The 16,690-nt window shown below is 40.1% G+C and overlaps 1 protein-coding gene across 1 annotated transcript in view; it reads right to left on the bottom strand.

Annotated features, from left to right (window-relative positions):
* Positions 1 to 11,087, bottom strand: part of PRKG1 (protein kinase cGMP-dependent 1) — a 1,158,333-nt gene extending 1,147,246 nt beyond the window's left edge. Inside the window, exon 1 of the mRNA XM_045569367.1 lies at positions 10,413 to 11,087. Within this exon, the coding sequence (XP_045425323.1) occupies positions 10,413 to 10,678 (266 nt within the window). The 5' untranslated portion in view covers positions 10,679 to 11,087. The remainder of the gene's footprint in view (positions 1 to 10,412) is intronic.
* Between the last annotated feature and the right edge of the window lie 5,603 nt (positions 11,088 to 16,690).

Here is a 16,690-nt window from a genome sequence, read left to right as displayed (position 1 = left end):
TTCAAAAATGTACAGTCCATTAGATACGACCCGCAATTTATCCCTTTGTGGTAGGCCAGACTCCTTTTTACCCTAAAATTGTCTAGAGGTAGTTTATATTTAGGGTACCGAATAAACTTTCCTTTTCTCTTGAAAATATTTAGATACATATATTATAAACAATCGTATTAACTATACTATTTAAATATTTTTTCTATTACGGACCTCAGACTGCAACAGGCTACATTAAGATTTATTTAATTACATTCTCCAATTACACAATTACGAAGGAGATCAAATAACCTATTAGAAATTTCATCTAATAACCGATCTAAGTTTTTTCTACAATAATTTTTTTTTGTAGTTTTTTTTCGAGGGTGGGAAAGGAGCAAGAAGGAAGACATTTACTTTATTATTCTGTCTCCTCACACATAAGTTTTTTACTACTATTAATTTTCCATTATTTCCTCCAGTTTTTTTTTTTGGCTCAGCCAAGTATGAGTCCAGAGGGGTTTCCTCATAGGGATTTTAGGAATTTCCCTCAGAATATTACCAATATTAAAAGAACACTTCATGCAAAGTGTATTATTTTGTTTTTCTTTTCTTTAAGACAAACACTGGGGAAGAAAACTTCATTTTGGCTTTTTAAACACATTCCCCAAAACCACTACTAATTGAAAAAATATAAGACCATATGTATTTGATGATACACTTTCCAAACACATGAGTCCTGATTTTAAGAAAGTTATGTATTGGAGAATATATTTTAAAATTCAGCTAAAGGCCATTTTACGCTACTAGTGAGCCCACAATTGTTAAATCTTATACTCCTGCTGCCATCTTGTGGTAATTGTTGAAATCTCTTTCTCTCTCTCTCTGCCCCCACATCCTCTCCTCATCCTACCCCCTCTTCATTTGTTTGTTTGTTTTTTCTACCTTTAGGAGGGTGCTTCTATTCAAACCTTAAGGAATCCCTTTCTTAAGCAGCTGGGGAGATGACCTGAACTATGCTCTGAAAGGAGAATGGATTATTGAAAATTTCTCAACCTGGAAGTAATATGTTTCCTTTTTCTCCTTACAATTTTTTCATTTAACCATAAAGCCATTCCTTGTAACAATGTAATTTTTAAAAACTAGTTGTTGTAATATAATTTGGATTAATCTAGTTTTTGTTTGTTTTTTTTTTTTTTTTTTACAGGGAAAGGGAATACAGATTAAGGAAAATAAATTTGTATTCTATCAAAGATTTTTCCCTTCCAAATTTTTTCCAATTTTTTCTTTAACAAAAGCAAGGGGGGAAATAGCACTGTGTTTCTGGCCACAGGCTGGAATGGCCCTTTACAGATCTAGGCACCTACTCTTAGGAGCTAAGGAGGAGCCCCGGGGAGGAAATGAGCAGCCAGGCTGTAGACACAGTCCAAGGAGGAGGAGCTCCCCAGCGACCCCAGGTCAGATGGAGGTTGGTACCCCAGTATCCCCTTGTTATTTCTGGACCATCCTGTTCAGCTATAGAGCCCTCTGCCGAGGGGATTCATAAATCTAGGGTGGAAGGGAATTGAATGTTTTTCTGATGATGTATTAATGTGAATAACTTTTAACCAGACTGATTTATCATCAAAGCAAAAGTGTACTTTATAAATGCCACCATTTCCGTCTATGTCCCTAGTGCAATTCCTGTGAATTGACAAACAGCATGCAAGGATTCATCCAAAGACAGGTCCAGAGAGAACTCAATTAGCCAGAATTCTCCAAAACAAAGTAAGGGTGAGCAAAGAAGCAAATGTGAAAACAATCCATTTCATTCCTTATGAAAATGACTTCAAAAACAATCTTCCCCAAACCTTTCTTGTGCAATCCTACTATATTATGCACAATCTTTTTACACTTCTTTCTTAAAAATCCATGAAACCTTAAAACTTAGCCTTATTCTAAGCAATATAGCTACACAGCATGGATTTGATGTGATTGTTATGTTTTCTTCCAACACATTAACTATTAATATAAAATACATCCACTTATCTACCACATAGAAGCATCCCTGGTATCACCAATGATATGAACATCACACTTTGTGAAACATTGTTCTGAAATATACATGCCAAATAGAATCTAATGAGGCTAACAACCTTTGTTTATAAACAAGTAACTTTAAGTGCCACAGAGTCAAGATTCTTATTTTTTGGAACCATAGCTCTGATCAGAGACTCTCAAACATTTTTTCTGCAGTGACTCATAAGATGGATGATGTTCCCATGTGTAGCACACTCTTGTGAAAAGACAAGACCGTCTGTGGATTATGTGCAATTTCCTGCCATATATTTGTAATCTTCCCAGTCAAGAAAGCCAATCGGAATTCAAGTAAAAGGCTACATCCCTAGGGAGATGCCTGTGAATGCACTCAACTTTATTTTTTAAGACACAAGTCATGAATTTTGATTTTTAAACCATTATTTACTCATTTTAACCTTACGATTAATCAAATATATACACCACTGTGTCATGACACCACAGTTGAAACCTGCCGGAGTAATACGTAGGATATAAAATTGAGTATTTTATAGTGATCTTATTCTCTGAAAGGAGACTGAATTGAATATGAACTGGTTTTATTTTTTTAGAAGACTTAAGTTTTTTTTTAAATTTGCTTTTAATACATTCTAGATATGTACTGCTCTTACTTTTTCTCTGAAAAGTAGCATGTGGGAAGAGAAAACTATGGTAAGCTGAGGGTTTTATTTGGTTGGAATTTTTACTGTAAACAGACCTGGTTTCTACCCACGGGTTTACAGCCTAAGATATAAAAGAATTTTCTATTTTGAGAATTTCTAGCATATGTAGCCTAGTCTTTTGGGGAACATGTTATACATGAAATTAGCATTATCCACACTATGTGGGCAATGAGAGGCATAAGAAAAATATTAACATTTACCCAAAAGCTTTAGATTTGCTCATTAGACAATAATGATATCATATAGTTGAATAAACAGACCCAAGAATATTTGTACGAGGCAAACATACAAGTATTTTTAGGATCCCTATAAGGTTTTTCAGCAGCATTTTTGTAGCATTTGAGGTCAGAGTGCTCACATAAAGACACATCTGAGGATATAAAACACATTTTAAAGCATTCTCTAAATTGGACTAGAAAGGAAGAACAGTCTGAATTAGCAACAAGTGTAACCCAGGGAATAATTTAAGAATTGTAGTTGCAAAATCTCTAACACAAGTATAAAAGTCAAACTAAATCCTAACAAGGTAATTACAGTAGACATCTTATTGGATTTGCCTCAGTAAAGACTCAGATGAAATCAGCACATTGATGCATCACTTTGCACACCAAAGTATTACCAATGTGTTCAAACATATAACAAAATCAATCCAAATCAAATCCTAGAACAACAAATTAACTGCTTAGGACTAATTTCCAAGAACATATCAAATCAATATGCACTAGCGAAAGATTGAATATGCAGCTAACACATTGAACAGAACAAATCACATATAGTATTTTAAAACTTTTTAGTTGACATAAAGTTTATATTGATTGAATTTAAAATGTCCCTATTTTCTAAGGTAGTGTGGGTTTCTATTATACTCACATGTAAGAGATAATATAAAAATGTTTAAAATAAAACTAACATGGTATACCTCAAAGTCTGTGATCCATCAATAATGTTTAGTGAGTAGCTCAAAGAAGATTAAACATTTTAAAAAGGAAATCTGTTGTTTAAAAACAATAAATAAAACAGATTAGTTCTACTATCAGTCTTTAACAAAACATATCTATTTAAAAGATATACATGTTCTGGATACATAAATTTTGCACTTAGCAAATATTTTAAAGTATTGTGTATTTTCAATATGAACAATTGATAAGTAATTATTTTTAAAGCTTTAGAAAATTCTAATTATATAATATCAGAGATATCTGAGAACATGAATGACTTTAAAAGGTTAAAGTGACAATCTGAGCAGGACCTCTGCTCCATGTTTGCTGTTATATGATTTTTGTGAATAAAATAGATCTAACAGGAGTTACAGATGTTAAGCTAGAAGAAACACAGGGACGCTAAAGAGAAATGCGCAACACAGCCAGATCCAAGAACAAAGGCAAGGAGGTGAAAAAATCATCACTAGGTAAAAGTAGGATGTGGTGCTTCAAAAAGAAGTGGCAAACACTGATTAACGTACCTTGTTCTAGGGACAGCATAGGGCTATGTGCCCAATACCACGCACAAGCATTTGACAAACTGTAAGATGCTGTGATCTATTTTATAGCAACAGATCCAAGAAGTAAACACTCCTTTCTATAAGAAACAGATTTGGGCCAACCTAGAGGGGTTTCATAATAATAATTACTAAAAGAAATATAAATTTGTAAACTGAATAAAGTGGCAGTTTGGCAAATGTGGGTGCCTGTGTTCACAGACACATACACATGTACACATATACATATATATGTGTGTGTGTGTACATACTCTCTTTTAAAAAATTTTTTTATTTCCTCTTTTCTCTGCAGGAACCCAACAGCACAGCAAACCAATGAAGCTAGACTCAAGGTCAGTACTCCTTTCAGACAATTCCCAAACTTCTGAGCTTTCATTTTTGTGAAACAGGATATGCTATCCCTGGTTTATCTCAGAGCCCACAGTAACTTCCAAGAGCTACAAGGAACCTAGATAACACAGGGTCCTGAACTCTGATAAGCAAATTCTCAATGGCAAATGAAAATAATTATTCATACCCTGAGCAACTATGAAATCACCTGAATATCTTATCAAAAGAAAGGATTTTAGTGCACTCTCAGCATCTCTGACAGTATGATGAGAGGGCACTAGGAAACAGGCCCTTAGTCAGGAAAGAGGAAAAAGATATGACATCTTTTGTTTTTTCAGGTCTGTTAGACAGACTTTCAGGATCAAATTTCTAATAAACACAAGATTAAATGTAAACTTTCAACCTATACATATATATTGATGATTAAGTGGAACAAGAACTCCTGGTATACCACAAATGCCTTTGGAAAATGTACATGATTCTGGAACCTGAACTAACCCCAAAGCAAAATGAGTGCATCTCAAATAACAAATATAAACGGATGATAAGTCAAAGACATCAATTCACCAACTCTGGTACCGAAGCAAAATCAAGAAACCTAAGTCCTCTTTCTGGTCTTATTTCTGAGATCCTTTAAACGGCACTTCTGCTATGATTTGCTCAGTTTTCTCATCACTAAAACCAAGATACTACCTGCCTCCTGTACAGCTTTGACTGAAAGCATGTGTGAAAGTGCTTATGCTCAGATGCTGTTCTCTTCAAAGCACATATAGCAAGATACACAGATGCTTACAAGCTATCCTACCTACAAACCCTCCCCTCTCTTCCTTAGCCTGTCTCCCCTTAAACTCTTGTCAAAAGTATTACTCATCTGAGTAAACTAATTAAAAGTCCTCTCCTAAAAGCTCCCATCAGAACATTACTATGTGAATCAGAAAGAGGTAACAAGTTAATATATTCATATATTATCAGTTCATGGTAAATTCATTCTGATGGTAGGAAAGGTAGGGATGAAGGTATTAGCATGAGGAACCTGAAAGGCAAAGGGTATCCAAAGGAGGCAACTAAGATCATTTTCACATTCTTTGTAACTGTATTATTCATCTGCCTGTAACATGACACTGAGCTAAAGAAAGGAGGAAGATGAAAAACTGGTAAATGGAAATTCCAAGAGCAGAGCTGCCTGAGGAAATTCCAGCCTGGCATGGCACACCAGTATGTGTACTATGTATACAAAGAGTTCATTGGTCACTTTCTTATGAGATCAGTTTAATGCTGGCTCTAAGACTTTTTAAGTCCTATTCTAATTTAGGGTAGACTCATTTCTCCTAATTCTAAGGATTTCCCAGTTACTAAGATAGAACCCATCCTATTCCAAGGTTATACAGTGTAGTAGTTTACAAATCAGGCCTCTAAAACTGCAAGATTTGGGTTTGAAATTTGTCTATGGCATTTCCTAGTTGTGAGACCTTAAGCAAGTGGCTTAATTTCTTCAAGACTCAGGTTCCTCACCTGAAAAGTGGGGAAGGCATTTAGGACTGTTGAGCTCAGCGCTGAGATTGCTAAGATTAGCTATTGCTATCATTGCTTTTTTAAAGTATCATATATTTTCAATAGGAACAATTAATAAATACTTGATGCTGGGCCCACAATTCATCTGGGACCCACTCACTTCATTGAAGCTACTTATATCAAAATTAGGTCAAACCCCTTGATTTAGTCCTAAGGTCAAACCAGACAGACCTGAATTGGATCAGAGATGCAAAAGACAAAGAGTTTTCTGGGGCATATATCCCAAGGCATCCTTGTCCCAGTGAAAGGAAGTTTAAGTTCCAACTGATCAACTTACTTTATCAAGCAAGAATCAAGTGATTCATGACAAGAATAGCTCAGATAACTCTGGGATACAATCTATTTTTATCCCTGTAACAGATTAATATTGATTCTAGCCCTTGCTTAAATTAATTTTTTTAAATTGTGTGCAGTCCCCTGAGCCCACACTGGCTAACTAGGCAGCCAAAATAAGGAATTTAGATGTGTGCAAAAAATGTAAGGGAAAGAATTGGGTGTAATAAGTAATTCTTGATGTGGAGTATATGCATGAAGGGAATTGAGAGTTCACAGAAATCTATGTAAAATACTTGGAGTTATTTGGCAGAAAAAAAAAGTATTTTAGATATAAATTTAAAACATCATCACCATCATCCAAAACAGCTTGCAGTTTTCAATGATAATCACTTGATCCCTACTGGGCACTTCTTAAGGGGTCTGAAAATGAGTATCGCAATAAGTTGGATATTTTCTTTTTAAACATGATCACCATATTGTACACTTGATACTTATGCTGAGAACTCAGATCTTCCTTTCCTAGTGTAATTTTCATCTAAGCATTCCTTAGATACTTAGATCATTCTTAATGGAGATTCTGCATTATACCCTCTGTGGACACATGGAAATCTGGCTAATTAGACTGACAATACAATAGTAAGTGAATTCTTCGATTTCCTTCCACTACAGTAAATGCTTAAGATATTTCTGTTACCTATTATGTAAATTTTTTAGATTGCAGTCATTCTTTAAAGCAGTGTTTATGGGCAAAAGTTTTGTTGTTTTTTTTTTTCCTATCATTCTTCCCAACAAATAAAATCCCCCCTCGGTATCTCGTGGGAAATTGTTTCCAGGACCTCTCAAGGATACCAAAATCCACAGGTGCTCAATCCCTTTTATAAAATAGTGCAGTGTTTGTGTAAAACCCACACACACCTCCCTGTATACTTTAATTCATTCTAGATTACTTATAATATCCAATGCAATGTAAACAATTGTTATACTGTATTGTTTAGAGAATGACAAGGAAAAAAGGTTGTACATATTTAGTACAGAACCCAACCATCCATTGTTTTCCCTAATATTTTCTATCCTCTGTTGGTTGAATCCGTGGACTTGGAACCCAAGGATATGAAGGGCCAACTATACTTTCAGACACTTCTTGTCTTGTTAGTGTAGAAACTAGGTGTCCAAGTAAAGTTTGAAATGAACCTGCAGCATGAATAGCTAGTATTCAAATGCTATAGAAACCACAACTGAACACTAACTTTGCAATAAAGCAGTCTCTTGCAGTCCCATCAGAATGGCACAGCCTTTTACAAGAAACAGGAGAGATGATGGCATTTCTACTCCCCAAATCCATATCTGAAAATTTAAAAATGCATTTTTTATTTTGAAAATATCTTACTTGCTATTAAATGTCGTATCCCAGAAATACCTTTATAAATTATTTCCTTTCTTGGCCAAAATAAGGTGTCTTGCCAATGATAATTTAATACTGTCTCTTTAAGTGCTAGGAAGCGTGCCTAATTCCAATGGTTATTATCCCCATATATAATACCTGTCAAAAAATTTTTAAACTCTAATGAGTCAGCTTGCTGAAAATAAACTCCACACTTTTTGAAAGTATGAAACTAAGTGCTCAGTGGGAAAAAGTTTACGGTCAGTCCCAGTGTAAATCAGCACGGAGAGGAAGTAGAAAAGTACTCCAGCTATTTGCTATAGACACAAATATGTGCCCACCTCTACTGTGCATGAGCCACTCTCATGGTGAATGTTCCTACCCATAACACGAAAATGTTGGGGGGAAGTGAGAGAATGGAATAAAAAAAAGAAGGATGACGTGTGCATCTCAAAGATCAGCCACTTCCTCCTAGAACATACAAAAACTCATTCTTAGAGATTTCTTGTCAAGAAGAAAAAAGTGCCTGCCTCTTTGAGAGCAACTCCTGAATGAGAGTGGACTCTGGGAAGGAGGGTTTTTTCCTCCCGTCTTCTCCACACCCCAGGAAATCTCCTCTCTGCTGCAAAGCCGTGCTGTTACTCTTTGAGGGGCACAGCCCAGACACAGAAATCTGAAATTTCAAAAATGCGATAAAGCCTGAGCCCGACAGCCCTGGGAGGCGAGCAGCTGCAGGGTGACCGCTGATGAAGTGGCTTCTTAAGGAGGTGGGCAGATTGATTCCAGCTGCTGAGCGCAGGGCAGGGCAGCGGCCGCGGAATGCGCAGCCCGGCTGAGGCAGGACGCAGCAGCAGCTTCCCAAGCAAGGGCAAGGCCAAGTATTAGCTCTGTTTGCAGTCTTGCCCTTTGAGAAGGAAGGAGAATGCCCCTGTTTCATCCACTAGGAACTTTGAAAGCAAGTTGGGCCAAAAGGTACCATGTGGACAGTGTCGCTCCATAAGAGGAATGCTACTCAGGAAATCTGAAAGCTGTCCTCTCTCTCAGACGTCTGTTCAGAAGGGCCCCACATTTCCTGAGGCGAAAGTCCTTTTCCCCTGATTCCTGTTTTTCTGCCCCTTTTGGCCCCCAGCTCCTGGTCTTCTTCTAACAGCTCTTAACCCTTACTCAGCCGCCTTTGCTCCCACCCCACGTAATCAATACACAAGGGGGAGTCCAGAAGCAGACAAGAAGTGGGGGACATTGAGAGCCCTGGAACTGGCCTGGTGGGGAACCAGACAAGAGGGCATGCTCTTTACAAGAACTTGCCTCGAGCTAAGAAAGATTGGTCGAGGGGCGGGGGGGCGGGGAGGATACCAGTTTAGGAGTCCCATGAGGGTCCCAAACTCAGCAAGTGATCTAAGAAGAGGGAAGGGGGTAAGAGGTAGGCGGGCATGAAGGCACGCCTAATGGAATATTCAATATCCTGCGAAATGCACTTTCGGCCGCGCACTTCCAGAGACTAAAAGCCAGTAATGGGCTTTGGAGTCTGCATTTCCTCTCCCTAATGTCCAGAGGCGCTTTAATGCTGCAGCCAATCGATCAGCCTTCTCCGGTGAAGGCGACGAGTGGAGTGCAAAAGCTTCCTACTTGTGGCCAAAATCCGCCCAGCCTCCTCCGCACACCCCAAACGAGCGACACACAACTCTAAACTGGCAGGACTTGGCTCTTCAAGTGTCCGGGAGGAGGAAAGAAAGGAGCCTGGAGGCGCCCAGAGAAACAGCCCACCCCCACCCCCACCCCACTCCGCCCCCTTCATCCCAACTTTTCCAGGGAGGGATTTAGAAGGAAGACAAACAGGGAGGGCGCGGCATCCACCTTGGGACAAGGCTGACCAGTAGCCCCAAACCTGTTTCAGGTGCAAGGTCACCGAGCCGCCTCCAAGCCCAGGGCAGCCCAAGGTGTGGCGCTTCTGGAAACGACACAATCTGAGCAAAGGAACATCCTGAAGGTGGGGTTTCTTTGCAATGCCTAGCTGACATCACAGCTGCCTTGAAAGTGACCCTGTGAATAAACCTCTTCCCCCTCGTCCCCATGCTCGGGGCTGGGACTCTGAGGTAAGAGAAGAGCCCCTGTCCCGCCTTCCCACCGACCCCGCGCCCTGCCAGCAGAACGAGGCTTTGGGCAAGTTCAGTCACTAAATTGGACCCAACCCTGTCCAGCCTCCCGTCTCCCCTCCCCGGGAGGTTCAGGCGGCCCCACTGAGTATGTCCTGTGGCCTGAGTCCCGGGTCGCCTCCCGGAAGCCCTCCCGGCCCCAGTGGGGCCCGCGACGGAAAGCGGCGCGACCGCAGCCAAGTGCGGAGAGGACAAGTTAGCCGGCGCGAGGAAACTTTCCGCGGTCCTTCTCCCCACCCCCGCGCCACAGGGGCGCGTCTCCCCAAGTAGCTCGCCTTTCCCAGCCCGGCAGAGACGAGCACAGCACGTGATGGGCAGAAATAAAAATAAACACTTCCCATTCCCGGACCGCGGGGCCACCCCGACTCCGCGCGCCGCTGCGAGCAGGGGGCGCCCCGTGCTGCCCAGCCCCCGGCGCTGCGCCGCTGGCCCGGACGGGCACCCCGCGCCCCCGGCCTTCGCTCTTTCCGCCTGCGCCGCGCCCCGGCGCCTACCTCTCGGACTTGGTGAACTTCCGGAATGCCTGTCGGAGGTCGTGGAAAGACCTGTAAGTCTGCGGCTCGGCGGAGATGCCCTGCGCCCGGGTGGTCCGCGGGCCGATGTGGGTCGAGGGCACCGGCAGCACTGACTGGCATTTGTGGAGTTTCCTCTTCAGCTCCTGGATTTCCTCCTCCTTCTCTGCCAGCCGCTTCTCCAGCTCTTTGATCCTCTCCTCCTTGAGCATGAGAATCTTAGCAAAGTCTTCCTCCAGCTCGCTCATTTTCCCCTCAGCCCCTCCGCGAAACTTTTCTCCGGCGGCGGGGACGGCGGGGACGGCGGCGGTGGCGGCGAGCGGCGAGAGCGAAGGGCGCTAAGTACCGGAGCGCGGCACAGCTGCCCCTAACGCGGCGCGAGCAGCCGCTGTCTTCGATCCACTTCTGCTGAATGGACTGAAAGCACCGAGGGGAGGATGAGACGTCTAAAAGCGATAGGGAGGAGAGGCAGAGTGCTAATCCCCAGCCTCTCCGGGGAATAGGTGATTATCTTTCATTGAGAAACCAATTAGAGCTGCCGGTCCTCCCCTGAGACCCCCTCCTCCGTCCCCTTTTCCCAGTCCCTCGGTGAGACTAGGCGCGCGCCCCCCCACCGAGAGCCTAGTTCCTAGCTGAGGGTTGGATCAGAGAGCCTGGTCTCACTCCATCACACCAAAGTCACTCTTCCACGCTAGATGGTACCAAGGGAAGGGGGTGGGGTAGAGGTGGAGTGGGGGGAGAGATTTATGCCACTTGATCCTTGAAATAGCAGCAATTACCATGTGATCTAGAGGATGACGCAGCGCTTGTAACTGGATCCTAAAGAGTGTGTGAGAGAGAGAGTGTGTGTGTGTTGTGTGTGTGTGTGTGTGACATTTCATAAATATTAAACTGCCTTTAGAAAATAATCTGCATAAATTCACCTTTGTTTCACCTTTTACTTTTCTGCTCTAGATGCCTAGAGGGTGTGCGGGGTTCCTTACTGTGAAGTCCCCTGGTTGTGACCCTAAGTAATAAGAATGACAGAGCGATAGCAGTTCCAGGTTTTTTCAGCATAAAACTTTACTGGAAATTGTGAACTAAAATTGTAGGTGAAGAAGTTGGATGAACATATGGTAATGAGCCAGATGTTTCCCGAAAAGAGAAAGGCCAGACATTGATTATAAACTTCTTAGAGTCTGGATTTTACTTCATCTACTACAGTTGAATTTTGTATGCTGAGCATCCAAATTATATCATAGCATCGTTTCCGTGGTTCTCAAGTGGCAGCCGCAGGTGCCAAACTGCTGGATCACCCCCTCAGTTCCAGTTTGGGGGAGAAATTGCATCTGTAATCATCTCTGTTCTATCTGTGCATCCATCACCTACCCTGTGTTAAAGGGAGTGTTCTACCCATTTGAGCCCGAGTATTTGCTAATACCTACACTTTCTTTTTTACAATGTATATGTCACAGACAGCATTTTTCATAACATATATCGCTTTAAGAGTTCATCTTGGTGGTGTGGATGAGAGGTATTTCTTTATGATCAACAAATTGGTAAATCTTTTTTTAAAGAAAAAAAAAACAGTTGCAATTAAGATACCAAAGGATTCTTTTTGAAATGCTAACTTTCCTTAAAAAGAAAAAAAAAATCAATGTATAATTACTGGCTAATTACAAAAAAAAAATCTTTCTATCTTGTCTGAAACAACTAAGGAAAAACAGGCATATACTTTGGTTTATAAATAAACCCTAAAATATATTTTCTTTTTGATATTTCTTTATTATTTACTGTGAGTTCTACTCATCTGACTTTCTTAAATTAAAAATATTTTAAATCTCATCTGAATTTCTTAATCGCACCAGATGCTCAAGTCTGGCTATATCTACTCATCGTTGAGAAAGGGTTCTCCGTGTTGTTGATAGTTACTATTCTGTTGCTTCTATCTATGAACTTAATCTGCTATAATCCTTTTAGAAACACTAAAATAATTGACATTTAAAAATAATCCATAAGAAAAAAACTTTGGTCACATTAAAAAATCTAGGCATGGCTTCAACTTATTTATGGAAGAAATAAAAATAGGTTTAAAATGACTCTTAAAAGGTTTTTCCCAACTCTTACACAATCTTAAATGAAAATATTATTCAAATATGTTTCTCCTGCTTATTAAAAAAATAACATTTAAATGATGATTTCATACACACACCTCAAAACCCTAAATTCATCTCTCTCTTCCAAAATAAAACTTATTTTTTGAATAAGTCAGTTTTAACTTAATGTTGATACCTAGTGACATTAAATCTTGTCCACTGGCTTAAGAAATATTTAATTTAGAGTACACGAAAGCTTGAGAAAAGACATCCTGGTAGAAGAATAAACATTGAATTATTAATATTAAGAATCACAGTGTATTAGAGCTGAAAGAAACTTTGAAGGTGATCTAACTCAACCACCTCATATTATTAAGGAGGAAAATGAGATCTTGAGAGGCAAAGTCCAAGATCACCCAAGGACAGAAGTTTGAATCCAGGACACCTAATACCCACGAAGGGTGCTTTCCCTGCCGTGTGGCTTCTAGGTTAGAACCAGAAAAGCTAGAGATGCTACTATTCTGCTGATCCAGTGTTCAAAGACGTGACATTACCCTTTGTTGCTTACTTCTAAATTTGTGTAAGTAATATTGTCAAAGCAGAAGTATTAATGAAACCTTAGTTGGTGGTTTTTGGTTGTTTTTTTTTCCCCCCCTCTTAAAGGAGAAGATCGCCATCTAGTGCTCTTGGAGAAATTTGCCAAATAAAAATTGTAATCCCAATAAAGTTGAAGTTGTCCTTAAATACCTGTACTATTGTTTTTATGTCTCATATTTGAGAATAATAAAGAAAATATGCAGAATTTTGTGTTAGAGTAAAACATTTTTTTAAAAAAAAATTTGATATCTTTTAGCCACTGGATGATGATGATGATGATGATGATGGTAAAGATTTATTGAGTGATTAATATGCACTGGCACAGGGCTAAGCCCTTTATTCAACAGACTGATTTTAATCCCCACACTAACTCTGTAAGGTAGATGCTATTACTCATTTACAGTTTATAGAGAAGAAACTAATGCTTAGCAGATGAGGTAATTTGTCCAGATTTGACCCTGGTTGTCTTCATACCCCATGCAGCACTGCTTCTACCTGAAGTGCATTAAAGTATCCACTTCTCTGTGAGGCCAGTGACAAGCAAAGCAAAAATGTCTTTCTTAGTGGGGACACACTAAGTTTAAAATCACATACAAACAAAATAAGTTCCTAAGATTCTGGTGTCTAACAATTGATCTTTTTCCCAAGGTTGTTTGCTCCTTGTGATATTTTGGAATACATTATACAGTTCACATATAATTTCAAATGGTTTTTTTTTAAAGTATATGTACATTCAACTGTTATGATTGTGCTTTTCCTCCCTTTCTCTCTCCTCTGTAATAAAAAACAGATCACTTGAGCCCAGCAGTGTTGAGGCTATAGTGAGCTATGATCCGGCCACTGCACTCCAGCCTGGGCAACAGAGCAAGACCCTGTATCTCTAAAATAAATAAGCAAACAAACAAACATACTTATAATAAAAGGCACTTTCGAAAGAACCTGAAAGTTTATAAGATGTAAGTAGCCTCTTTGGGAATTCCTGTCCTTTGATCTAGGTCAATGTCATAGAGAGCAATAAGAGGACAGTGCCTATAAAAAATTAAAAACAATAAAACTAAAAGTCAGTCTGCTTTTTATTATCTCTCTTTGCTGGAAGTTATAAATGATGTCAGTCATATTCCTCCCCGCACCTAAAATATTCTATTGGTCTACATTCAAACAATGGCTGCATTTACTGTTGAGCAGGTAGACCACTCCCATCACTCCACCCCTTGGAATAACACTGACTTTAGTGCATGTTGTAAAGACCCAGATCAAAGAAAATGGTCACGTGCACATGTTTTCAGTGCAGTTCACAGGATGACAGCAGAAAAGTGTAGGAAAGAGGTTTGGGAAAATGAAAATAGAGACATGGATCCCAGCTTGTGAAATAGGGGGTGGGTGGTGGGGGGGGCGGTCAACAAAATTCAAATCATCTATTTCCAAACACTTCTCTAAGTTGCAAAAATGACAGTACTTGCGAAAGACTGCATGCAATACATTTTCCATCAAATGATGCATTTGGTGAACTAAAAAGAGTACTGGAATTAGAATCAAAAGATTGATATTTACGTATCAATTCTGTCACCTCTCCAGTTGTGTGCTCTTAGGCAAGTGTCTTAACTTCTCTGAGATTCACTTTACTCACTTGGAAAGTAAGGAGGTACCTAGGGTCCATTTCATCTTTCTACCTTCTATGATTCTGTGGATTTCCATTTTCCCTCTTACTCAAATTTGGAAATTATCAGTCTGTAATTTTTTTTATTTCAGGATATTACAGGGGTACAAATGTATAGGTTACATATATTGCCTTTGCCCAGCGCTGGTTCAATGTTTCTCTGCCTCAGGATTTGCCCTGCTCTGCTGGAGTCACCAGGCAAGCAGCACCTGGGAAGGCCAACAGGTAGGGAGCTCACAGTCCGTATCCCACAGTCTGCTGCAGGGCCCCAAAAGGAAAGGTCCTGTTCCCTGCAAATGCCTCCAGGTGGTGACTAAATTGTCTCTCCTGGCAGCCACAGGTAGGGAAGGGGAAGCCGGGAATGAAGCAATATGGTGTCTGCCAATCGGCTGGGGTCTATGGGGCGGGAGGGTGCCCCAGGGGAGCTGGGAGCCTGGTGCCCTGTCCACAAGAGGCTCACCACTCACTGGCACCAGCCATCTCTGGGCTGGTATTGGCGGGTCTCTCCAGCAGCTCAGGAGCCCACCAGCAGTCTGAGAGGCCAGGAAGAGGAGATTTAACGGCTCCACCTACCCTTGTCACTGGTCTCTAAGCCTCTTGGGGGTTTAGACCCTGCCAATGCCTTTCTCCTTCCAGCTCTGCTCCATAACTTCTTCCCATGGAGTCTCCTGTAGGTTCAGGCACCCTTCCTTCTGATCCTTATCTGATCTATGTTTGTCTGCCTGGTTTTTTTTTCGTTTGTTTGTTGGGGTTTTTTTTGCACTTTCATCTAAAATCTATGTTTCTGGCAGAGACACTCTGGCTGGCAGTTCTTCTTGTCCGCCATCTTGCCTCCACTCCTATCTGTCTGTTCTTATAGACCACATCCATCCAGCTATGTTTAAAGCTTTGAGAAAAGAAGGAGTTAAGATGGAGTCTGGTTGGTGAGGTAAAGGTAACAGTGTACTTTCAGATTAATAAAAGCTTGCAGTATTTTCAGCTAATTCTATGTTATACTATGTGTGGCTTCAAAACTGTGACCTGAACCAGCCATCTTCTGGTGATCATAAAGTGTGGTCACACCTTGGGCAAGATAAAAGCTTGAAGTCCCGAAACACACTCACGTCTACATTAACCACCACACAGAACAGGAAAATAGCAAATTAAGTGTTGCTATTTTCAAACAAATAAAGTGTTTGCTATTAAACAAACTCCAAAATTATCTGGTTTCCATTTAGTGAATTTACATAAAGAATCATAATGGTTATTTTTTCAAAAAAATATGTTCCTATAGAAAAATGGGTATAAATACTTTTCACAATGAGGTCCTATTGATGTAAATGAATTCACATGAGGCATGCAACAGGAAGACTATTGCTTTTATTATTTTCTGTGATATGTCCACAAATTTGAAAAAGATAATTCTTCCTAGAAATTCTGAAAAATAAAATTGAACTAATAAATTGTGACACTTAATATACTGTAGAAATCAAATTCTATAATACAGTAAGAATCTTGAACCTAGAATATGGGGACAGGGATACCACATGATTTGAGACCAGTAATTTTATCTCCCTAAGCTTCTTGTTATCCAAACTGTGGAGATATGGATGCTAAATTCTCCTGCACCTGGATCATTATTTAAGACTCAAATGAAGATGAAAGCAAAATGTCATTTGTCATTTAAATGTAACCCTATATAAATAAATGTAAGTAAAATGTTATTTACCTCCTGCTTTGATTTTTGGTGGGAGGACAGCTTAGCTAGGGGAGAGAGTAGGTGATGGGACAGGCTTAGCAGTGGTGGTGGTGGGAATATTTACACTGCATTCATGCCCCCAAGATTCATCCCTGGTGGTACCTTCTCTCAGTTATTCAAACAAACACTAATCAAGAATATTTTTTAATAAATTGCTTTTAATGGAAAATGCATGCACATGATACAGAATTCA

This window comes from Lemur catta, chromosome 14, assembly GCF_020740605.2.
Source record: "Lemur catta isolate mLemCat1 chromosome 14, mLemCat1.pri, whole genome shotgun sequence".
NCBI classification, from domain to species: domain Eukaryota; kingdom Metazoa; phylum Chordata; class Mammalia; order Primates; family Lemuridae; genus Lemur; species Lemur catta.
Note: the sequence above shows the minus strand (reverse complement) of the source record. Positions and strands in the feature narration are given on the sequence as shown.